We start from the raw sequence: 25075 nt of genomic DNA, 5'->3' as shown, positions 1-25075 counted from the left end.
TCAGTGCTGAGCATGATGGGCTCATCGGTGAGGCTCCGGTACCGAGTGAAGAGGTGAGGGGTAAACCAGCTAACTGGGGCTGACAGGGAGAGTTGGTCATGGCTAACGTGTTGAGAGGATGCAACCTGTCAAGCACAAATTTTGTCAAACATATATATTTTTCTCTTGTAGTTAAAGTGAAACAATTCATAGTTAATCTGCACTAGGCTGTAGTGTTTTCAATGTAAACGTTCCGGAAATATGTTAATATTAACTCCCTTTCTAAGAGCTAGAGAAGATGAATCCATTAACTGCAGTAAAATGCCGGAAGAAAAAAATATTTTGAAATAAACATTCCTTGAAATAAGGTAATTTCGCCTGGATTATTGGATTATCATAGTTTTTTCTAAAACTTGTTCTAAATGTAATTATTATTAACAATTCACTTTAGAAAATAGAGGAATCGGAGCAGGAAGCCGGTGTTTGGACAGAAACACACTCTGGCTGTTACCACAATCCGACACCTGGTGTGATGTATGGATTGTACTGAACCAGTTTGTCTTACTGTATGGTCCCCTGAGATGGATTTTGTTGTGAGCAGGCACTATTTAAAGAAAGTGGAATGATCAGAAATGCATAAAGCATAGAGTTGACTTTCATCTCAAACAGTGAATATCCTAATCAAAACCCCACTAAATAATGTGAACAATAACACAGCCTTCACATTTTCAACCACATTAACTATTAAAGCTGCAGTATGCATGTAATCTGTGAAAAAGAAAGAAAAAAAAATCAATTTCCTCTGCTGCTTCTTGTGGCCCTACAGCCATCTACACAGTTCTTTCAGAAACAGCCAATCAGAGCCAGGAGGAGGGTCCTTGGTGTTTACAGTCATCCTCATGTACATGCTGCTCAGACCCTCTCCTTTGCTCTCTGCTATGCTGCAGCTTCTTGAATGCAGAGCTTCACGACAACTAAGGTCAGAAACCTCTGCACGTACATCGAGAAATCAAGATGAAACCCCGAGTCAGAGGTCGCATCACTTTAAGGAAAACCACGTGACCAACACAGTTCCTGTGTCATTTGGTTGTGAATGCACCAAATTGTATTTATAATGGAGAAAATGTATCGACACCTTTATGGGTGTTGCTGGATGAAGACATTTTGTGTTCTTTGCTTTTACAAGTCTTTTTTTGTGTGATTTGGGGAACTGACAGTCTGACGGGTCACCCACCTCGCTGTCTGACCGTGACATTTGCCGCGCTCCTCCTGAGTGTTGCGCTAAGACCGCGAGAAGGATGAACAAATATGTAAAAAAAAAAAGACAGCCTTTCCTTATGAACCTTACATACTGCAGCCTTAATATGCTCCTTTTTAAAAAAGTAGGTAACACTTTATTTGAAGGGGTGTGCATAAGACTGACATGACACTGTCAAAAACATGACATAACACCTGTCAGGAACATAAAAAAGTCTTTATGAATGTTTGACAGTTGTCAAAGTGTCATTCGGTAAATGACACTTTTAATGCAAAGTTGTTCTAAAAGTTGCATTGAAAGTCCATTAAAAGTGCCAACTTTGCATTAAATTATTTATAAAATCATGCAAAGTTGGCACTTTTAATAATGGACTTTCAATGCAGCTTTTAGAACAACTTTGTATTAAAAGTGTCATTATTTACCGAATGACACTTCATGACAACTGTCAAACACATTCATAAAGACTTCTTTATGTTCATGACAGGTGTTATGTCATGTTTATGACAGTGTCATGTCAGTCTTATGCACACCCCTTCAAATAAAGTGTTGCCAAAAAGTATTTTTGTAAAAGTGATCAGTAAATTAACAGTTACAGTATTCCCAATAAAACCACGCACAGCAATCAGCTGCTCATTTCAATAAATCATACCAACAGATTATTTCCGTATATATCTGGACAGTGTCCATTTGTCAATGCACTTGGACAGTCATGGAATGGGGGAGATGGAAGAGTTTTCTTCCATTTGTTGTAGTCTCTTCATGGCTTGAGGGTAGTACTTGAGGAAAATTCTGTGGGCAATCTCATAAGTGTCTCCCTGAGGTTTGGTTGGGTACTTCCTGCCATTGTAAATGAATCCCTGTTCAACCTGGAAAACTGCCTGGTTGAAGGTATCCTGCTTGTATGGAAGTCCACGGTCCAGACACTCCACCAGCGTTTGGACAAACAGCCCCCACCGCTGAGCGTAGTAGTCTTCAATAAGACCCCCCCACTGTTTGTTAGCATAGTCCAGGATCTCGCCGCTGGGACCCCACAGAGTGACTTGGTTTCTGGCGTTCATGTCGTAAAGCTGTGCCTCTCTCTCGTTCAGGGCCTTGGATTGGGCTCGCTCCAGCCACGTCCCTAACAGGAAGTTCTGGTTGCTACTCAACAGTCGGTTGAGTTCAGGCAGGAGGTCATACACCAGCACGCCACCCGCAGTCAGCAGCTCTGGCATTTTTTTATTGGCGAAGGCATCTGCGATATCCTGGTAAAAAGACGATGTCAGAACTTGCAGGACCTGCCGGGTCACATCAACTAGATCGTACTGGAAGGTCTCTTTGGACATAAAAGAAGGAGCCGCTTCCATGAAGAGTTTCCAGGCCTCAAAAAGGTCAGCAGGCTCATACCACAGGTCTGTCCTCATCCGAAAAGAGGGCCTGCGAACGAGCGGGCTGTGGTTGTGATTGACATACCCCGGTATGGTGCAGTTATACACACTGGTGAATAGGAGCTTCCATGCAGCTGTCAGGTTATCATTCATGCCACCGTAGCGCCGTACTGCATACAGGGAGACCCACTTTGCAAGGTTGACTGGCTCTTTGCGCCATGCCAGTTCACTCATTAACTCATAGATAACAGGATTCTGCTCAATACCCTCAGGTGTCATGCCTATTCCTACCAGAGTGGAGTTTGGGAAGTGTAGGGCTTTAAAAGGCCCCGAGTTGATGCTTTCAACTGTACCAAAAAAACCATTGTTGCCCCCAAAGTTGTTCAGCATACACCAGATGAAGGGCTGTCCATAGAAAGACTCGGTGTATGTGAAAACTGGATCAGCCTCTGCAAACAGATCCAGCACAATCATTCTTCCCAGGGGAACTCCGTGGAGTAGAGCCTGGATCTGTGGCGGCTTCCAGAATGTCTGATTGCTGAAGAACAGCCAGCCTTGCATCAACCAGATCGCATTAGGATCAACTGGAAGGACAGACATTTGGAGGGGAGTCAAAACAAGGACATCTTTTGTAAAAGTTTGACAGTGCCTTTGTGGAGCAAAGTCAGATTCAAAATTTGATACAAGAACAAAGTTTCAGACACCGAGACACTCACCGGCGGTCATTGAGGCAAAGACAGAGTGACTGACTGCAGACAGGTAAGTGGGGTCAGAAGAAGGTGGGGTCATCTCATTGAAGGTGTCAGTGTTGTAGATATGGTCTGTGCCAAACTGCTTTACCACCTCAGACAGATAGAGGGTGCCAATCTGGAGAAAAAGCGGGTCCCTTGGGTCCAGGATGTAGGAACATGAGAAGCTGCAGTTGAAATGTGCCCACGGTCCCAGCCTGGTAACATTGGCTTTCGGGTACAACCTGGACACAACAGGCCAATTACACAAGGTCAGACAGAAACACAGAAGCCAACTGTGACAGGTCTGCTTTTTGTCAGTTGGTGTAGCAAAGATGAAGCAGATTCCCTTCAAAGAATATCTGTCTATTTCACCAAACTGCTCCAAACTCAACCTTTATTGTGGAACTGCTTCTTTTGAAGTTAGCCATACCCCCAATTCCTTGGAAAGAAGAAAATATGAAGAAAAAAGAAGGAGGAGGAACTATCTTCCCATCTGCTTCCACTGGGACAGGACCTCCTGTCTACCTTTGAGGCAGAACAAAAACCTTTTCTCCACTGCTCTGTTTGGGAAAAAGGCTGCATCCCAAACAGATCACAATGGACCTGTTTGGGGTCCATTGTGAGCTATCAGTTCCCTAAAATGTTGAAGTTAACTGTTCATGTCCAAGAATCAACCAGGTTCTATCTTTAGAGAACCTGACAGATTCTTTGTCCTGGTAACCCTGGACAAAGTGAGTCCGCCCCAGGACAAACAGCAAGTGTACAACTAAACATGAAACTCATGAACATCCTGGATTTGAGTCAAATTCTTTTGTGACTTGTGTAATATTATTCCAAAAACATGATTGTGAGGCCCATTGGTTAAACTAAATAGCTTTTAGAGATGAGTGTGAGTGTGAGTGTGTGTGTGTGTGTGTGTGTGTGTCTGTTTGTCCAAATGTGTGTCTGTGTTGTCCTGTGGGTACAGAAAGAATTGAAGTCATTATTTTGTAAGACTGCCAACTTGACAATATTTTCTATTCTATTTTTTGTTAATTTCCAAAGTCGTACTAGTCACTAGATTATAACTTCACACTTCTCGTTTGATTGTTTGATATAACTGCTTCCAGTTTTTGTTGCACTGTGAAGCGTGACCACAGGGAAGTTCATCTTAACCTCATAAAAACTACAAACAAAATGACTTATTGAGTGAAGCAGAGTTTAATGGCAGTTTGGCTTTAGAGCCGTTCTTCTTCTTCAGGTGACTCTGTTATGACTGAGCTCCAGCAGATCGTCGCCTTTGTATTTATATTAAGGACTATCATTAATAATGTATAAAGGCAGCAGTCAATGAATGAATACATGAAAGACAAATTCATTCATTGGAAGAAAGGACAGACTTTCATGATCAGTTCCCATTGAACAAATCTCTACTTTTGAACACAACACAACACAACTAAAAATAATACCTAGACTGTGTGAGAAAAATAAGGATGTGTTACCTGAGAATTCCTTTGGGAACGTTCCCTGAGAAGGCTGGCAGCACAGGTATCATTCCAAAAGCTCTCATCCGCTCTAAGATTTTAAACTGCAGGAAGAAGGAAAGGTGATGAGGATTCAGTCCAAAACAAGTTACTCAAAAAATGTACTTGTTAATTAAACCAATCATGACCAAGCCAATCACAACATAGTATCTCTACAACTAGACTTAGTGGGACATCTCTAGTAAATGAAAGACCACCATGTATACAAGGAAACCGCATTAGATTTCTAGTCACTGACAGCAGTGGCTTTAGTTCTTGAGCCTGCTAGCTGCTGTAGTCAGGAAACTCATTTCAGATACCCCTTACCTAAACCCCCCACCCCCTCCCACACACATCTCACCCTTCATTCTTTCAGTCACAGCCTGTAGCTAAGGAGCACAGATGAGGGTTAGAGTCAAGTTCAGCTGGAAAACCTACAGCTTCCCCCTCAGTTCAGTTCTGTCTTCACCACATTAGACCAGAACCGGTTCGCCATCATTGAAGAGAGTCTTTAACTCCTGAGATAGAGAAACTCTTCGACTGGAGAAAGCATCTCACTCCCAGCCTAAAACCTGGCCTCACCTGACCTGGGTTTGCATGTTTTCAAGCAGAATTACCTTTTGTCTGTGAAATACCAGTAAACTTTTTTTAACCTAACAAATCTGAACTAAAGGCGCCACCTTGTGGTGCCAATAAGCAACCTTTTTATTTATTTATTTTATTTATTTATTTATTTTCTTCCAGGAGTAAACAGGGGATTTAAGACAAATATTTACTGTTTTTAGAAAAGATATTTCACTTTAGGTGACTATCTGGTTGTCTTCTGTGTTTGCCTCACAGTCAGACTGTTTCACACTTTACCAACTTTGTGGGAATATTGATGCACACAGAAGCCCTGTGACCGACACAGCATGCATGCACAAATGACTGAATGGTTACCATGGAGATTAAACGATTTCTCAAACATGTATGAAAGAATCAAAGCAACACTCCAGGAATGTTTTTGATGAGGGAATAAAATCGTAACATGATGCAAAGCTCAAAAAAGTGGATTTGGCATAAGACTCCCCCTTTAAAGAGAAGCATCAGCGTCACTAGAGGAGCGTATGGATAATGAAGCGATGCAGCGGGATTTCACAAAATATGTTGTTAAAAAGCTTTAATGAATGAATAAGCAAATAATTCCCCTTTGTGTAGCAGCTTGAGTCAGATCAGGAAGTGATCCTAATCTGAATGTAACAGGGGAACCTGTTGATTGGTGCAAATCAAGACGCAACAACCAGACTTACAGACAGTATGATGTTGTCTGTATGTCAAAACTGCTGCTCTACGTTCAAACACATTCATACAGCCTCACTCACTGGTTGTATTATTAGACAGTCACTCTGATTGTAAACAGTAAGTGTTAAAGTGTGTTGACATTCAAAGAGTAATGAATACTTGGAGGTACAGTTGGTTCACATGCCAGGACTGAGGCAGAGGCCCACCAAACTTGTCCATGTTAGCCATCCGGTTCCAGGCAAGAAACGCCGGTCCAGAGAAAAACTCTTCTAGCTCAGACTCGTTCAATCCAAGAGCTCGGTACACCTAAAGGGCAAAGGGCAAACCGGTTCAGGAGGTCATCACAGCTTCTGCTGCCCAAATGAGGCCAAGCAACAACCTCCACGAGGCAGTTTTCTCTTCCTGCTGTAAGTACTACATGTTCTGTACCGAATCTGTTCAGCCGCAGAGTAAAATTATTAAAGTTTATTTATAAAGGATTTTTGACCAGCAAAAATCAAAGTGCAGCAGACCTAAACATTTAAAATGTTAAGTTAAAACATAATTAAAATGCAAAAAAACAAATTAAGGTTGCAAGAATTAAAGAAAACATTCAATAATATATAAAATATCTAAAGGTTAAAGCATGTTTGAATTTCAGCTGCTTCTTAAATCAGTCCAGACTCTTAAGTCATCATAAAAACCAAGGAAGATTGTTCCACTGTTGGTGTGAGACACCAGAAAAAGAGAGGAGGTAAGAGCAAAAACTTCACATTTCTGTTTTGAGACAAATGTTTATCTACATGTTGTCAGATGTTAAAACTGTTATTGACCATGGTCCGACTTCTCAGGGGTCAGTTGAATTGGCTTTTCAGCCAGACCACTTTTTTTCAGGACGTGAAGCAATCGATAACCTGACAGTCTCAGAATGTTAAAAGGAGCAGTACAGCTAAATATCATCTGCATAAAAGTTTTAAAAAATGTATTAATGATCTGTCCAAGTGGGTGAGTAAATAGCTTATAAAGAAGTGGGTTCTTTTGTACTGTTTTAAAAGTAATGTTGGTTTCCTTATTAAGTTGAAAAGCTTCATAGAAAAACCTGAAAGAAACAATGAAGTGTACACCAATTTGCTGGATTTAATCTTAAACATGTAGGGTAATCTGTTCTTTCTGTCCAGAAATGCAGTGATAGGGTTACTAGAAATACATTTTGAATGAGAGTCAGTGACATCAAACGGTGTGTTCATGGAGGGAACACTGACTGTGTTTTAACACATACAATACAGGTTTTATGAATCCTAAATGATGTTTAAACAATTTCTGTTCAGTATAGAAAAATCCAGAAGTTTAGGTTTCCGCCCGTCCAGTGCCTTGTGAACAGTACGGTACAGGTTGGTATGCTGCTGGTCTGGTTTGTAGAGTAGGAACTGACAGTGGGCAGTTCTAAAGACTTAAAGTCTACGTGCAGTCTACATGGATACACCAAAACTGAGTTTTGAAAACATCCCCACTTTGACAAGCATTTGAAGATGTGTATTTTTCCCCCCCATACGGCACAAAAACAGCAAAAAAGCTTTAGAAAATGTGTGTGTTAGTACAGAGTCCCCAGTTTAATGAGGTTACTATAACTGGTTCATACAATCATAACTCAGCTTTCACTGATTTTTCTGCCTCTCATGTTCAAATCTCCTTTTTGTCACAACTTAAACAGTAGCTTGTTCACCGATTCATCATTTCAATAGATGATTAAGAAGACACACTTGTTGCTTAATGAATAATTAGGGATTTTTTAAAACTCAGAGATAACCTCTTGCCACAGAGCTTCTTGGCCAGTGAAAGCCAGAGGCAGATTGATTCCGTTCAGAGCCATCCAGTCGATCTCCTTCTCCCATCTTGGCCAGTCCCACCACACAAAGGAGTAACTGACGGTGCAGACGTTCTGGTAATACCGGAATCTGGACACAACCAAATAAAATCCATTAACATTGGAATATAAAATGATAAAACTATAAAAGCTCTAAGCAATCTGTGAAATAAACTATTTTTCCCCATTTAGATCAATCTAGATTAGAACTATAAGTGTTGACAACTTTTTAATGATCTGAACCAGAGGCGCTTCACAGAATACATGGAACTGGAAACTTTGAAGGTGAAAAACAGAACAAAAAAATGTTTTGCTTTTTTGTCAACAGTGTTTCAGATAATCAATCAAGTTATAAGATTAGTCAATGATAAGATGATTAAAAATAACAATGTAATGCAAATTATAAGTGATTATTTTTATTAATGGNAAAAAACATTGTTTATAAAGTTATCTACTGCAACTTTAAGATTAAATTCTAGTTGTGCTTTTATAAGGTAGTTTTGAAGTAAAGCCTGGTGGCCTGCCAGGCTGATGATGCACTGAGTTTGTAGAAAGAAGGCCACCATGTTGATGAATCCTTGCTGTTTTTCAGGTCTATGATGTTCGCAGTGAAACGTTCAACTCCTACAACCAGCACTATGGAAGGGCCCTGGATAAGGACACAGTTAAAGACGGTGCGTTTGTCCATTTTATCTTATTCTCACACTTCTATATTTGCCTAATTATTTTCATGAATAGCAATTCAAACAGGCAACAACTTTAGTTTTGAACAATTGAGATAAAGACAGCCGATAAGCTGTCCCTGTGTGTCCGGTGTTCCCCTGCAGGCTTAGCTGTGTTCTTCAAGAACGGTGTGTGTTTGAGGAGGGACGCCATCCGGGCCAGCATCTGCAGGGTGCAGCACATTCTCAACTGGTTTCACTCCCAGCACCAGCTGGCCTTCTACGCCAGTTCCCTTCTTTTCGTCTATGAGGGTCTTCCCTCCTCTTTCACCTCATCCTCCTTGTCATCTCTCCTCATCGGCCCGTCAGTCAGCGACGCCATGGTGAAAACCACCCATTCGGTGCTGGTTGGTGAAGACGGTCAGAGCCAGGAAGAGGAAGTGGGTCAGCAGGAAGCTGGACAGGAAAACAAGCTAGCCGAGTACAACAACAATACCGAGGTGGGCGTTTTGTGGGACAGCAGCATCTCCACGGTTCACACCAATCACAGGAAGGACGGGGACAAGCCCTGTGTCCGGGGTTACCTCCACCTCAGCAGGGTGGACGATGTAGTTGCCGAGGTAATGAAAGCCTCCGATCACGCTCCTGCTCCATACGAAGAAGACAACACGTGTCAGAGGAAGGCCGACCCGAAGCTGTCACCAAACGGGAACAGAAACCAGGATAGAGACAGAGGCAGGACAGAGGAGGACGAGGACGGGCTGGAGGGAGAGAGGGGGACAGACGGACAGGGTGGGATGGGAGATGCAGCCGTGGAGGTCAGAATGATAGACTTCGCTCATGTTTTCCCAAGCGATAGCCTGGACCACGGCTACATCTACGGCCTGAAACACCTGCTGACTGTGCTGGAGCAGATCCTGTGTGACGCTGCTCAGAGTGCGCTCAGTTCGCCTACCTCCTGAAGTCCACATGCAACCACTGTGTCTTCTGCTCAGCTAACACAAAACTGGAGCGGATTGAAGTCTGACGGATGAGCCACCGTTGATTCTTCTTATCCTGATGGCTTTAGCTGCGTTTCTGTTCGTGACTGCGTCCCGTATTTTATCACAGGTTTTATTGTCGTGAACATGCATTAGCGCCTCAGCTGTTGGTTGTTTTGGAAAAGTTCTGAATAAATAATATTTTAAGTTATAAAAACAAAATGCAGCCTGTATTTCCCACAACTTGTGGGTCGTTTTTCTGCAATTTAATTCCACAAAACGTACAACCTGGAAGTTCCAGGAGTTTATTCTGCATCTATCCTACATGTTTCTACGTCGTACCCTGATTCCAGCTGATTAAGGTCCAGCCCCCCCAATCCCCCTCCACCCAACACCCTGTAAGTTGTGGGATGCCCAGGCTGCATTACGACCTGCTACCTTCATATCATCATCCCCTGATCACTGGAAAGTCTTTTATTAGCATGCTTCAAATGAGCAACATGTTCCTGTTTTTCTCATCTCTTTATAAGATACAGGATATGTGTTCTATAATATCACTTTACATTATGCAACTGTATAAGCACTATTTTGACTAGATATAATGAATTGGTGACGTTTTCAGACTGTCTGGCTCTGTCAGGCACATAATCAACTCCTAATGCAACTCCCAGTCTGATCACCTGACTAATTATTCATTCATTCATTCCAGAGGAATTCAAAACAAATCTTTATCAGGAATGGAGTTATGCTGCTACTGATCTGATCCACATCTTTAGGAATAAAAACAGATTCGTCTGTCTTTTATCAGATCTGTTTGAGTTAAAATCACTGACAGGTGAGAACTGGGATGACTTTATATTTGTTTACAGGAGAAAGCAGGACTGAAAAAGTTAAATCAGGGGTTTGATCAGCTGTCTATGAATAAACTGCAACTTGTTTCTAAAAACCTTAAAGGAGTCAGTGGTGGAAAAGACTCGGAAAATGATGATTATGTTGGAATGAGATGTTAATTTAGTGCTTTTCTTTAAACCACTGACAACTAACTCAGGTATCCTCCCCATCTCTTTAGTGTGTGTGTGTGTGTGTGTGTGTGCGTGTGTGTGTAAGTAAATCAATGCTATATGCTGTATAATTGGTGGTCTTTCTACTTGATGTTGGTTGATTTTTATTTTTGTAATCTCATGGCTAACCGGATCTCATTGCTGTTGACCTTGACCTTGTTTTAAACTTTTATATTTGATTTTCATTTTTACCTCTTGACAGGAAGCTTGATGTATTTACTTTTTACTGTTGCTGTGATCAGCAGCCAGATTTTCCTGTTGAAATCATCTCTCCTCCTCGCTGGTCTAATTTTTCTCTCCACCTCCAAACGATGTGAGGAACAGGAAGTTCTCTGACGTTCCACCGCTTGTTTCTGTTTTAGAGTTGCAATATTATTTTAAAAAGCCTTTAAATTAAACTCACCAATTGATTTCCACTGAGGTTTGTCTTGAAACAAACACAGCCATCAGCTGGAGATTATTCCACTCTGTGGAATTGATGGTTATTCCCAAAAGTTGGATTTGGGATTCAAATCCTCTTTCTGTTGGTTGTTGTAAAGGAACTTTTTATACTGTCTGCTTCCACATTGATCATTTAGACTTTCGGGCGGTATAAGGACGAAATGGGAGAAGCTGCTTTAACCTGAATGAAGCTGGTGAACAGTCTGAATGTGTTTAAATGAGTTTTCTGCAGTAATGTGCTACTTTTAATGAATGAAAATGCTGACCGCCCCTTGGTTTTTAGCTAATCTAACTATTTTACCAAAGTTGGAATGATGGGATGGCTCATCTCAAACTTTGTATACATGTGACAGTTGTACTACTGTCAGGCCAAGTCTAACAAAAATGGCTGAATGAATTTAAAAACCAAAGTTGTTGCTCTTGTGAACAAATGCATATGTAAAGCCCATCTTATTGTTGAAGGATAAATAATTGTTCACAAGTTTGACCAATCTATTTATTTTTTTTTTATTTTTTTTTAATTTTGTAATTTCTAAAGTTCTTGAAGTCATTCTTTAGTGTTGGAGGCTTTTAGATCCTGGTCTGCTAAAACAAAATTCTGAAGCATTTCACAATCTTCATTTCCTATATCATTTTCATATCAAACGGCTTTAATCTAAAGTTTAGATGTATATCAAGAAATAATTCAAGTCTCTTAAAGAAACATGTCATAGCAGGAGTTGGTAAAGTAAAAAAAAACTCAGTTGATAGGAGGTGGAGTTCTTGCTGTAAAAACCTCAGTTCAATCTACAGAAAAGAAACCTCCCATAAAATATTTGTATTTACCAGCTCTGCTCCTGACATTTGGATAAACGGATTTGATCCGTTGTAGAACACCAACTGCAGCTTCCTGCAGGTTGTCACGTTGCCATCGAGTTCATGTCGATTTCTGTTTGGAGTTTTCATCCATGTTGGAGATGCCACCAGTGTCTGTAATGTAACGTGTCCCATGTTTTCTCAGATTATTGATGGCATGCATTTACTGTGCCATGGCATATTTAATACTGTTGGGTTTTCTGTGCCCTCCTGTCTCATAGATTTGTACAGTCAGATCTTTTGGAGCCATTTCTATGCCCTCTGGAAACAGCGACTTTAGAGAAAGAAAGCAACTGTCAGAAATTCTTGCAGCAGCTGAACTTTGTTTTCAGGTAATCACACGTACAATTGATGTTAGTTGGGCACCAAAAAACAGTGAATGGATGGTGAAATTATAAAAAAAAATGTCTTTGCATTTTCTTTATTTTGAATAATTTGTTCAACAGATTTTCCCCGGAGATGAATTAAACCGTATATATTTTGCATTAAGGGGACAAAAAGTTTTGATGTGATTAATGCTGGTCAGGTTTTCTACAACACAAGGCAACATTTTAACAGGGTGAAACCTTTTGAGAGCCACTGTACGTTTAGTTTTTGTACCACTGTTAAAACACTGGAGATGCTTTTTAATGCTACGGTAAATCTCAGTGCTTCAGTCCTGTACAAAGCCACATCATTTTAACCCGTGACAATGAATTAATGTAATACTAAACTTTATTCAATAATTGTTTTGATCTTAAAGAAAAACACTGATATGTTATGTTTTCCCTAATATGGCTATTTTTAATAAACCTTGTCTTTTGTAAAAATAAAAATAAAAATTCTGTGTGTGCTGTCTTTTTTCTTTTAGGATGTTTTCCAGGAATTACTCAAGTTTTATTTTTCCTCAATGGGCCAAGAGGTTTAGAGCTGCCCTCTCCTGTCTTCATTCTCTGGATGTTGTGCTGATAACATGATGCTGTGTGTGAGCAAGCAACTTTCCTCATAACCCGATCCAGTCTGTTTTTTAATCACTTGCTGTGATAGAAAATGTGTTTGAAACCAAATCTTTATTGGACAAACAGTTTTAACCCTGGTCTTTAGAGGAGGGGTCATTTGGACCCCACATGGCAGCGCGCCTTTCTCTTTGTTTCTTTGTGTGGCTTTGGGAACTGATGGTTTGACGAGACACCTAGGCCTGTCACAATAACAAATTTTGATGGATGATAAATTGTTCCAGAAGTTATTATGATAAAAAAATGTTTTGAGACCATGGTAATGGCAAAAATAATGCGAGAACACATTCTCAAAGATCTGTAAACTTTAAATTCTAATGAACATTTAACTCTGGAATTGGAAGACATTTTAAATATCCAAAATAAAACATAAAATAAAATGAATTTTGAAGTCTTTGTAAACAAAACTGTCCTTTGAAAATAAGAGCTAGTTGAGACTAAAGTACCAAACTGAAGACTTTTATCATCCAGTTTTTATTAGAGAAAAAAAGAGAAATCATGCCAATGGAAATTGAGTTTATCATGCGATTAATTGATTTATTGATTATTGTGACAGGCCTCCTACTCTTCTTCATCCAGGTTGTCTCAAGGCTAATACAGTAGTCCTGGGTTCCAGTTTGCAGTATGTGGAAGAATAATGAATTATGAGTCAGTTACTAGATCTGTGAAACAATGTTACCAGAAAAATGGTAAATCGTGTAAAATAAAGGAGTCTATCTTCAAAATATTTTATTATGCAACGTAATCATAGAAAATATCATTTTGACTTGAATAGAAAGTCATTCAAAAATATTTAATAAAACTTATTTCTAAATAATAAACAGAACAAAGACCCCCCAAAGTAGAAAATAAAAACTGAATTAGATTTATTTCCATCTAAAAAGGAAATGAAGGCAGCATATCTGGCTGAAAATTCAAAATATCATTGGATGATCACAGCTTCAACACCAAAGTGGCACAACTAAAAACACAGCAGGGGAACAGCAGAGAAACCTACTCTACTACAGCAGACAGAATATGGACCTTCAATATTAACTAGGCTACATCTGAAGTGTTTCTGTGACTGAAAAACTTTTGCACAGTTTTCTGTGTTCTGTAGATTTTCATACTCTAACTCAGTGCTGAGCATGATGGGCTCATCGGTGAGGCTCCGGTACCGAGTGAAGAGGTGAGGGGTAAACCAGCTAACTGGGGCTGACAGGGAGAGTTGGTCATGGCTAACGTGTTGAGAGGATGCAACCTGTCAAGCACAAATTTTGTCAAACATATATATTTTTCTCTTGTAGTTAAAGTGAAACAATTCATAGTTAATCTGCACTAGGCTGTAGTGTTTTCAATGTAAACGTTCCGGAAATATGTTAATATTAACTCCCTTTCTAAGAGCTAGAGAAGATGAATCCATTAACTGCAGTAAAATGCCGGAAGAAAAAAATATTTTGAAATAAACATTCCTTGAAATAAGGTAATTTCGCCTGGATTATTGGATTATCATAGTTTTTTCTAAAACTTGTTCTAAATGTAATTATTATTAACAATTCACTTTAGAAAATAGAGGAATCGGAGCAGGAAGCCGGTGTTTGGACAGAAACACACTCTGGCTGTTACCACAATCCGACACCTGGTGTGATGTATGGATTGTACTGAACCAGTTTGTCTTACTGTATGGTCCCCTGAGATGGATTTTGTTGTGAGCAGGCACTATTTAAAGAAAGTGGAATGATCAGAAATGCATAAAGCATAGAGTTGACTTTCATCTCAAACAGTGAATATCCTAATCAAAACCCCACTAAATAATGTGAACAATAACACAGCCTTCACATTTTCAACCACATTAACTATTAAAGCTGCAGTATGCATGTAATCTGTGAAAAAGAAAGAAAAAAAAATCAATTTCCTCTGCTGCTTCTTGTGGCCCTACAGCCATCTACACAGTTCTTTCAGAAACAGCCAATCAGAGCCAGGAGGAGGGTCCTTGGTGTTTACAGTCATCCTCATGTACATGCTGCTCAGACCCTCTCCTTTGCTCTCTGCTATGCTGCAGCTTCTTGAATGCAGAGCTTCACGACAACTAAGGTCAGAAACCTCTGCACGTACATCGAGAAATCAAGATGAAACCCCGAGTCAGAGGTCGCATCACTTTAAGGAAAACCACGTGACCAACACAGTTCCTGTGTCATTTGGTTGTGAATGCACCAAATTGTATTTATAATGGAGAAAATGTATCGACACCTTTATGGGTGTTGCTGGATGAAGACATTTTGTGTTCTTTGCTTTTACAAGTCTTTTTTTGTGTGATTTGGGGAACTGACAGTCTGACGGGTCACCCACCTCGCTGTCTGACCGTGACATTTGCCGCGCTCCTCCTGAGTGTTGCGCTAAGACCGCGAGAAGGATGAACAAATATGTAAAAAAAAAAAGACAGCCTTTCCTTATGAACCTTACATACTGCAGCCTTAATATGCTCCTTTTTAAAAAAGTAGGTAACACTTTATTTGAAGGGGTGTGCATAAGACTGACATGACACTGTCAAAAACATGACATAACACCTGTCAGGAACATAAAAAAGTCTTTATGAATGTTTGACAGTTGTCAAAGTGTCATTCGGTAAATGACACTTTTAATGCAAAGTTGTTCTAAAAGTTGCATTGAAAGTCCATTAAAAGTGCCAACTTTGCATTAAATTATTTATAAAATCATGCAAAGTTGGCACTTTTAATAATGGACTTTCAATGCAGCTTTTAGAACAACTTTGTATTAAAAGTGTCATTATTTACCGAATGACACTTCATGACAACTGTCAAACACATTCATAAAGACTTCTTTATGTTCATGACAGGTGTTATGTCATGTTTATGACAGTGTCATGTCAGTCTTATGCACACCCCTTCAAATAAAGTGTTGCCAAAAAGTATTTTTGTAAAAGTGATCAGTAAATTAACAGTTACAGTATTCCCAATAAAACCACGCACAGCAATCAGCTGCTCATTTCAATAAATCATACCAACAGATTATTTCCGTATATATCTGGACAGTGTCCATTTGTCAATGCACTTGGACAGTCATGGAATGGGGGAGATGGAAGAGTTTTCTTCCATTTGTTGTAGTCTCTTCATGGCTTGAGGGTAGTACTTGAGGAAAATTCTGTGGGCAATCTCATAAGTGTCTCCCTGAGGTTTGGTTGGGTACTTCCTGCCATTGTAAATGAATCCCTGTTCAACCTGGAAAACTGCCTGGTTGAAGGTATCCTGCTTGTATGGAAGTCCACGGTCCAGACACTCCACCAGCGTTTGGACAAACAGCCCCCACCGCTGAGCGTAGTAGTCTTCAATAAGACCCCCCCACTGTTTGTTAGCATAGTCCAGGATCTCGCCGCTGGGACCCCACAGAGTGACTTGGTTTCTGGCGTTCATGTCGTAAAGCTGTGCCTCTCTCTCGTTCAGGGCCTTGGATTGGGCTCGCTCCAGCCACGTCCCTAACAGGAAGTTCTGGTTGCTACTCAACAGTCGGTTGAGTTCAGGCAGGAGGTCATACACCAGCACGCCACCCGCAGTCAGCAGCTCTGGCATTTTTTTATTGGCGAAGGCATCTGCGATATCCTGGTAAAAAGACGATGTCAGAACTTGCAGGACCTGCCGGGTCACATCAACTAGATCGTACTGGAAGGTCTCTTTGGACATAAAAGAAGGAGCCGCTTCCATGAAGAGTTTCCAGGCCTCAAAAAGGTCAGCAGGCTCATACCACAGGTCTGTCCTCATCCGAAAAGAGGGCCTGCGAACGAGCGGGCTGTGGTTGTGATTGACATACCCCGGTATGGTGCAGTTATACACACTGGTGAATAGGAGCTTCCATGCAGCTGTCAGGTTATCATTCATGCCACCGTAGCGCCGTACTGCATACAGGGAGACCCACTTTGCAAGGTTGACTGGCTCTTTGCGCCATGCCAGTTCACTCATTAACTCATAGATAACAGGATTCTGCTCAATACCCTCAGGTGTCATGCCTATTCCTACCAGAGTGGAGTTTGGGAAGTGTAGGGCTTTAAAAGGCCCCGAGTTGATGCTTTCAACTGTACCAAAAAAACCATTGTTGCCCCCAAAGTTGTTCAGCATACACCAGATGAAGGGCTGTCCATAGAAAGACTCGGTGTATGTGAAAACTGGATCAGCCTCTGCAAACAGATCCAGCACAATCATTCTTCCCAGGGGAACTCCGTGGAGTAGAGCCTGGATCTGTGGCGGCTTCCAGAATGTCTGATTGCTGAAGAACAGCCAGCCTTGCATCAACCAGATCGCATTAGGATCAACTGGAAGGACAGACATTTGGAGGGGAGTCAAAACAAGGACATCTTTTGTAAAAGTTTGACAGTGCCTTTGTGGAGCAAAGTCAGATTCAAAATTTGATACAAGAACAAAGTTTCAGACACCGAGACACTCACCGGCGGTCATTGAGGCAAAGACAGAGTGACTGACTGCAGACAGGTAAGTGGGGTCAGAAGAAGGTGGGGTCATCTCATTGAAGGTGTCAGTGTTGTAGATATGGTCTGTGCCAAACTGCTTTACCACCTCAGACAGATAGAGGGTGCCAATCTGGAGAAAAAGCGGGTCCCTTGGGTCCAGGATGTAGGAACATGAGAAGCTGCAGTTGAAATGTGCCCACGGTCCCAGCCTGGTAACATTGGCTTTCGGGTACAACCTGGACACAACAGGCCAATTACACAAGGTCAGACAGAAACACAGAAGCCAACTGTGACAGGTCTGCTTTTTGTCAGTTGGTGTAGCAAAGATGAAGCAGATTCCCTTCAAAGAATATCTGTCTATTTCACCAAACTGCTCCAAACTCAACCTTTATTGTGGAACTGCTTCTTTTGAAGTTAGCCATACCCCCAATTCCTTGGAAAGAAGAAAATATGAAGAAAAAAGAAGGAGGAGGAACTATCTTCCCATCTGCTTCCACTGGGACAGGACCTCCTGTCTACCTTTGAGGCAGAACAAAAACCTTTTCTCCACTGCTCTGTTTGGGAAAAAGGCTGCATCCCAAACAGATCACAATGGACCTGTTTGGGGTCCATTGTGAGCTATCAGTTCCCTAAAATGTTGAAGTTAACTGTTCATGTCCAAGAATCAACCAGGTTCTATCTTTAGAGAACCTGACAGATTCTTTGTCCTGGTAACCCTGGACAAAGTGAGTCCGCCCCAGGACAAACAGCAAGTGTACAACTAAACATGAAACTCATGAACATCCTGGATTTGAGTCAAATTCTTTTGTGACTTGTGTAATATTATTCCAAAAACATGATTGTGAGGCCCATTGGTTAAACTAAATAGCTTTTAGAGATGAGTGTGAGTGTGAGTGTGTGTGTGTGTGTGTGTGTGTGTCTGTTTGTCCAAATGTGTGTCTGTGTTGTCCTGTGGGTACAGAAAGAATTGAAGTCATTATTTTGTAAGACTGCCAACTTGACAATATTTTCTATTCTATTTTTTGTTAATTTCCAAAGTCGTACTAGTCACTAGATTATAACTTCACACTTCTCGTTTGATTGTTTGATATAACTGCTTCCAGTTTTTGTTGCACTGTGAAGCGTGACCACAGGGAAGTTCATCTTAACCTCATAAAAACTACAAACAAAATGACTTATTGAGTGAAGCAGAGTTTAATGGCAGTTTGGCTTTAGAGCCGTTCTTCTTCTTCAGGTGACTCTGTTATGACTGAGCTCCAGCAGATCGTCGCCTTTGTATTTATATTAAGGACTATCATTAATAATGTATAAAGGCAGCAGTCAATGAATGAATACATGAAAGACAAATTCATTCATTGGAAGAAAGGACAGACTTTCATGATCAGTTCCCATTGAACAAATCTCTACTTTTGAACACAACACAACACAACTAAAAATAATACCTAGACTGTGTGAGAAAAATAAGGATGTGTTACCTGAGAATTCCTTTGGGAACGTTCCCTGAGAAGGCTGGCAGCACAGGTATCATTCCAAAAGCTCTCATCCGCTCTAAGATTTTAAACTGCAGGAAGAAGGAAAGGTGATGAGGATTCAGTCCAAAACAAGTTACTCAAAAAATGTACTTGTTAATTAAACCAATCATGACCAAGCCAATCACAACATAGTATCTCTACAACTAGACTTAGTGGGACATCTCTAGTAAATGAAAGACCACCATGTATACAAGGAAACCGCATTAGATTTCTAGTCACTGACAGCAGTGGCTTTAGTTCTTGAGCCTGCTAGCTGCTGTAGTCAGGAAACTCATTTCAGATACCCCTTACCTAAACCCCCCACCCCCTCCCACACACATCTCACCCTTCATTCTTTCAGTCACAGCCTGTAGCTAAGGAGCACAGATGAGGGTTAGAGTCAAGTTCAGCTGGAAAACCTACAGCTTCCCCCTCAGTTCAGTTCTGTCTTCACCACATTAGACCAGAACCGGTTCGCCATCATTGAAGAGAGTCTTTAACTCCTGAGATAGAGAAACTCTTCGACTGGAGAAAGCATCTCACTCCCAGCCTAAAACCTGGCCTCACCTGACCTGGGTTTGCATGTTTTCAAGCAGAATTACCTTTTGTCTGTGAAATACCAGTAAACTTTTTTTAACCTAACAAATCTGAACTAAAGGCGCCACCTTGTGGTGCCAATAAGCAACCTTTTTATTTATTTATTTTATTTATTTATTTATTTTCTTCCAGGAGTAAACAGGGGATTTAAGACAAATATTTACTGTTTTTAGAAAAGATATTTCACTTTAGGTGACTATCTGGTTGTCTTCTGTGTTTGCCTCACAGTCAGACTGTTTCACACTTTACCAACTTTGTGGGAATATTGATGCACACAGAAGCCCTGTGACCGACACAGCATGCATGCACAAATGACTGAATGGTTACCATGGAGATTAAACGATTTCTCAAACATGTATGAAAGAATCAAAGCAACACTCCAGGAATGTTTTTGATGAGGGAATAAAATCGTAACATGATGCAAAGCTCAAAAAAGTGGATTTGGCATAAGACTCCCCCTTTAAAGAGAAGCATCAGCGTCACTAGAGGAGCGTATGGATAATGAAGCGATGCAGCGGGATTTCACAAAATATGTTGTTAAAAAGCTTTAATGAATGAATAAGCAAATAATTCCCCTTTGTGTAGCAGCTTGAGTCAGATCAGGAAGTGATCCTAATCTGAATGTAACAGGGGAACCTGTTGATTGGTGCAAATCAAGACGCAACAACCAGACTTACAGACAGTATGATGTTGTCTGTATGTCAAAACTGCTGCTCTACGTTCAAACACATTCATACAGCCTCACTCACTGGTTGTATTATTAGACAGTCACTCTGATTGTAAACAGTAAGTGTTAAAGTGTGTTGACATTCAAAGAGTAATGAATACTTGGAGGTACAGTTGGTTCACATGCCAGGACTGAGGCAGAGGCCCACCAAACTTGTCCATGTTAGCCATCCGGTTCCAGGCAAGAAACGCCGGTCCAGAGAAAAACTCTTCTAGCTCAGACTCGTTCAATCCAAGAGCTCGGTACACCTAAAGGGCAAAGGGAAAACAGGTTCAGGAGGTCATCACAGCTTCTGCTGCCCAAATGAGGCCAAGCAACAACCTCCACGAGGCAGTTTTCTCTTCCTGCTGTAAGTACTACATGTTCTGTACCGAATCTGTTCAGCCGCAGAGTAAAATTATTAAAGTTTATTTATAAAGGATTTTTGACCAGCAAAAATCAAAGTGCAGCAGACCTAAACATTTAAAATGTTAAGTTAAAACATAATTAAAATGCAAAAAAACAAATTAAGGTTGCAAGAATTAAAGAAAACATTCAATAATATATAAAATATCTAAAGGTTAAAGCATGTTTGAATTTCAGCTGCTTCTTAAATCAGTCCAGACTCTTAAGTCATCATAAAAACCAAGGAAGATTGTTCCACTGTTGGTGTGAGACACCAGAAAAAGAGAGGAGGTAAGAGCAAAAACTTCACATTTCTGTTTTGAGACAAATGTTTATCTACATGTTGTCAGATGTTAAAACTGTTATTGACCATGGTCCGACTTCTCAGGGGTCAGTTGAATTGGCTTTTCAGCCAGACCACTTTTTTTCAGGACGTGAAGCAATCGATAACCTGACAGTCTCAGAATGTTAAAAGGAGCAGTACAGCTAAATATCATCTGCATAAAAGTTTTAAAAAATGTATTAATGATCTGTCCAAGTGGGTGAGTAAATAGCTTATAAAGAAGTGGGTTCTTTTGTACTGTTTTAAAAGTAATGTTGGTTTCCTTATTAAGTTGAAAAGCTTCATAGAAAAACCTGAAAGAAACAATGAAGTGTACACCAATTTGCTGGATTTAATCTTAAACATGTAGGGTAATCTGTTCTTTCTGTCCAGAAATGCAGTGATAGGGTTACTAGAAATACATTTTGAATGAGAGTCAGTGACATCAAACGGTGTGTTCATGGAGGGAACACTGACTGTGTTTTAACACATACAATACAGGTTTTATGAATCCTAAATTATGTTTAAACAATTTCTGTTCAGTATAGAAAAATCCAGAAGTTTAGGTTACCGCCCATCCAGTGCCTTATGAACAGTACGGTACAGGTTGGTATGCTGCTGGTCTGGTTTGTAGAGTAGGAACTGACAGTGGGCAGTTCTAAAGACTTAAAGTCTACGTGCAGTCTACATGGATACACCAAAACTGAGTTTTGAAAACATCCCCACTTTGACAAGCATTTGAAGATGTGTATTTTTCCCCCCCATACGGCACAAAAACAGCAAAAAAGCTTTAGAAAATGTGTGTGTTAGTACAGAGAGTCCCCAGTTTAATGAGGTTACTATAACTGGTTCATACAATCATAACTCAGCTTTCACTGATTTTTCTGCCTCTCATGTTCAAATCTCCTTTTTGTCACAACTTAAACAGTAGCTTGTTCACTGATTCATCATTTCAATAGATGATTAAGAAGACACACTTGTTGCTTAATGAATAATTAGGGATTTTTTAAAACTCAGAGATAACCTCTTGCCACAGAGCTTCTTGGCCAGTGAAAGCCAGAGGCAGATTGATTCCGTTCAGAGCCATCCAGTCGATCTCCTTCTCCCATCTTGGCCAGTCCCACCACACAAAGGAGTAACTGACGGTGCAGACGTTCTGGTAATACCGGAATCTGGACACAACCAAATAAAATCCATTAACATTGGAATATAAAATGATAAAACTATAAAAGCTCTAAGCAATCTGTGAAATAAACTATTTTTCCCCATTTAGATCAATCTAGATTAGAACTATAAGTGTTGACAACTTTTTAATGATCTGAACCAGAGGCGCTTCACAGAATACATGGAACTGGAAACTTTGAAGGTGAAAAACAGAACAAAAAAATGTTTTGCTTTTTTGTCAACAGTGTTTCAGATAATCAATCAAGTTATAAGATTAGTCAATGATAAGATGATTAAAAATAACAATGTAATGCAAATTATAAGTGATTATTTTTATTAATGGAAAAAAAAAACGATCAACCTAGCTCATTGTACAAGTAGATGTTCCATAAACTTGATAACTGATTTGCCATCCTTTGCAGAACCTGCTGCCATTGATTGCTGACAATGAGTCTTTGTCAAAACAAATAACTTCAGCCTTCTGTGATCATCTTCTCACAGTTTTCTTCATTACAGATTGCCTCTGGCTAATATTAGGTTAATATTCTGAGCAGAGGAAGTCTTGCTTTAGGGATGTATGCACCCTTTACATAAAACAAATACAAAGTGTTGTTTCCTCTGGTAGAGCGTCTGAATAACGGATACATGATTAAAATCTCCAGATATGGCTACATACACATTGGGATGCTGTATTTTAGCAACCACTGATATGATCAGATTGGAGTGTCAGCAACCGCAGAATGTACGCTGTTGCCACAAAAACACTGATGAGCACTCTGCATAAGTAATATGGCAGAAAACTTACTGCTAAAAGAGGCTCAATATCCAGATCCCAGGGACAATACTTCGCATTACACTATCTGTTGTTCATAAGTGCTGCTAATCCACCTCGTTTGCTCTTTTATTTGACGTATTTAATGAACAGGAAAGAAATTCTGAAGTACACATTGGGTGCACTTCAGAAGTGAAGGTGGGAGAAGATTCAGTCTTCTTCCGGTCACTTTGAAAGACAAGATTAGCTTTAACCAAACACACTAGTTAAAGCTAACCAATATTTTTAGTTAGCTTTAACCAAACACATTAAAGATAAGACAGAATCCTGGGAAAACCCAAGTGAAACTTACTTGCCACACCTTTTACCCAACTGTAGTTGGGCTCTACTTCTGTCATAACTATAGTGAGCTGATGCATGTAGTAGGAAATGGTCCCAAAAGGATTTGACCACAGAGCAAATGTTTACTTTCGACCCTGGTAGCGAATAAAAAAAAAATGTGACAACACTCAGTCATATATCCATGCATCCTTCCTATCCAATCATAAAACTCATGCACAAAACATGTTTTTGCATAAGGGAAACTGCTAAAGGCATTGTTTTTTTATTATGTTTAGGCAGATGATGCAAACCCTCAACCACTTCACCAGCACTTCCCTTCATAAAACGTGAACTTGTGAAAGCACCTTCCTGTAAATATGAACTTCTGTGGTTGCTGCCTCACTGCAGCTGCTTTTTGTCAGAGATACTTTGTGGCAAAGTACCTCCAAAGACAGACACTACTGTCAATTAACTTAAAAAAATGTGAGACTATTTCAAACAGTTGATCTTTTCTTGTTAAAATAATTAAGAAAATACCCTGTTAATATAAATGCCTGCTGCCTGTAATAACCAATAAATAAACTGATCAAATCATATTTCAGTAGTTTTTGTAAATTATATGTAAATAATTGTAAGACCAGCCTATAATATGGCATCATATCAATTGCTGAACTGAATTGAACTTGTGTCATGACAGAATATGATACAATGAGAAACATATAATCATCAGATTGGATGATCCAAACAAATCGATATTTCATATTGTAATACAGCTGGTGATTTACACTCATAGTATGTAGGCTGCTTAAACCAGTACTAAGCAGAGAAGAAATCTTCTCAAACTTGTATAGGAAAGATGACAAAAATATTGCCAAGAGTCATAAAACACCTATAGGTGTATAGGTGCTCAACAGTTCAAAAGTAAAACAAAAAACAAACACAAAAACAACAAAAAATTAATATCGCGGAAAAAATGTTACTCATTTTAGAGGGTACAAACTCACATCTCATGAAATCACATCTCATCAGCAAAATAATTTAAATCGCCTGAAAATATTTCCTGGGCCTCTGATGGTCTATCAGAGGCTATTTATTTCCATTGGAACAGTACTGAACTGGGGACATGATTCGGGTCACTGACCTGTGAGGAGTGTTGATGCGCAGCACGCCTGTCAGCTGTGGCAGAGGACTTGGGACCTCTAGCTGGTTCCCCGACCAGGAAACATGGCAGTTACAAAAATATTTCAGATAGTTATAGATCCCAGAAGCCAGGGCCACTCCGGTGCTGCCTGTGGCCACAATCTTATTGTTTTTAGCAGATCTGAGCTCACAAACATCCAGGCTGTCATTGGAGAGGCTCCTGTTGACTGACACTATGAACTCCGTGGATCTGTTCCCCAGCAGCCGTCTCAGCAGCCCGGACACCGCTCGCGCCTGTTCCTTGTCGCTAGCTTTGGGTTTGATATGGTCCAGAGTGGAAAACTTACAGCTTACAGTTAGAATAAAACAGACGACAATCAGAGCCACATATAAGACCTTTGTAGACGACATTTTAAAGCCACATTCCCAAGAAGGAACTGTGGAAGAAGTTTAAAAACAACTGAATTTCTTTATTTGCTGGCAACCAGGAAACTGTAATTGACAGAAACATGTTGGCCAATCAGAGACTAAGATGCTGACGCGCTCATATCTCCCACCCAATAAGATGAAAACGGTTTTGCATAGTGGTTTCCCGGGGTTAAATTGTTTGTCATTTGAAAAGAAAAAAAAAAAAAAAACTAGAAATGGGAATTCCGATTTTTTTCCGAAATCAACCTCATTTGGCTTCATCATTTAGAAGGCAATTCATACCGTTTGTGTTTTTTA

General features: G+C 40.1%; 3 protein-coding genes across 5 annotated transcripts in view; 1 reads left to right on the top strand and 2 right to left on the bottom strand.

Moving 5' to 3' along the window:
- Nucleotides 1–1858: 1858 nt before the first annotated feature.
- Nucleotides 1859–8355, bottom strand: LOC103142528 (alpha-N-acetylglucosaminidase-like). 2 transcript variants are annotated; one of them, XM_007558627.2, is made up of 5 exons: nucleotides 7905–8355; nucleotides 6278–6424; nucleotides 4817–4902; nucleotides 3321–3577; nucleotides 1859–3188 (listed from the first exon to the last, which is right to left on the bottom strand). In XM_007558627.2, exons 1-5 carry the CDS (start codon nucleotides 7965–7967, stop codon nucleotides 1945–1947), a joined length of 1797 nt encoding a protein of 598 aa, XP_007558689.1. In that variant the 5' UTR covers nucleotides 7968–8355; the 3' UTR covers nucleotides 1859–1944. The 2 variants fall into 2 exon arrangements, with proteins under 2 accessions (XP_007558689.1, XP_016530208.1); XM_016674722.1 differs by lacking the exon at nucleotides 7905–8355 and having other exon boundaries at nucleotides 6325–6413.
- A 180-nt stretch (nucleotides 8356–8535) lies between these two features.
- Nucleotides 8536–12788, top strand: LOC103144755 (inositol polyphosphate multikinase-like; the record flags this gene model as incomplete). Its single annotated transcript, XM_016676534.1, has 2 exons — nucleotides 8536–8635; nucleotides 8789–12788. Coding segments are annotated over 2 exons (897 nt in total), but the record flags the coding sequence as incomplete, so codon positions are not given.
- Nucleotides 12789–15928: 3140 nt separating this feature from the next.
- Nucleotides 15929–25075, bottom strand: part of LOC103142497 (alpha-N-acetylglucosaminidase-like) — an 11401-nt gene continuing 2254 nt past the window's right edge. The window contains exons 1-6 of one of the 2 annotated variants that reach the window (XM_007558595.2): nucleotides 24351–24880; nucleotides 21977–22124; nucleotides 20348–20494; nucleotides 18887–18972; nucleotides 17391–17647; nucleotides 15929–17258 (exon numbers count right to left, since the gene is read on the bottom strand). In XM_007558595.2, coding sequence (XP_007558657.1) covers nucleotides 16015–17258; nucleotides 17391–17647; nucleotides 18887–18972; nucleotides 20348–20494; nucleotides 21977–22124; nucleotides 24351–24760 — 2292 coding nt within the window. In that variant the 5' untranslated portion in view covers nucleotides 24761–24880 and the 3' untranslated portion in view covers nucleotides 15929–16014. Of the gene's footprint in view, nucleotides 17259–17390; nucleotides 17648–18886; nucleotides 18973–20347; nucleotides 20495–21976; nucleotides 22125–24350; nucleotides 24881–25075 lie in introns of those variants that run through there. The other variant, XM_016674716.1, reaches the window with a different exon arrangement.

Source organism: Poecilia formosa, unplaced genomic scaffold, assembly GCF_000485575.1.
Source record: "Poecilia formosa unplaced genomic scaffold, Poecilia_formosa-5.1.2 Scaffold4, whole genome shotgun sequence".
In the NCBI taxonomy this organism is placed as follows: Eukaryota; Metazoa; Chordata; class Actinopteri; order Cyprinodontiformes; family Poeciliidae; genus Poecilia; species Poecilia formosa.
Note: the sequence above shows the minus strand (reverse complement) of the source record. Positions and strands in the feature narration are given on the sequence as shown.

Excerpts from the sequence above, each read along its gene's own strand:
- LOC103142528 (XM_007558627.2), bottom strand. The coding sequence starts at position 7,967 with ATGGCTCTGAACGGAATCAATCTGCCTCTGGCTTTCACTGGCCAAGAA. Across the intron at positions 3,578-4,816 it reads GTTCCCAAAGGAATTCTCAG|GTTGTACCCGAAAGCCAATG; the intron begins GTAACACATCCT and ends TGTTGTGTCCAG. Across the intron at positions 3,189-3,320 it reads CTTTGCCTCAATGACCGCCG|TTGATCCTAATGCGATCTGG; the intron begins GTGAGTGTCTCG and ends CTGTCCTTCCAG.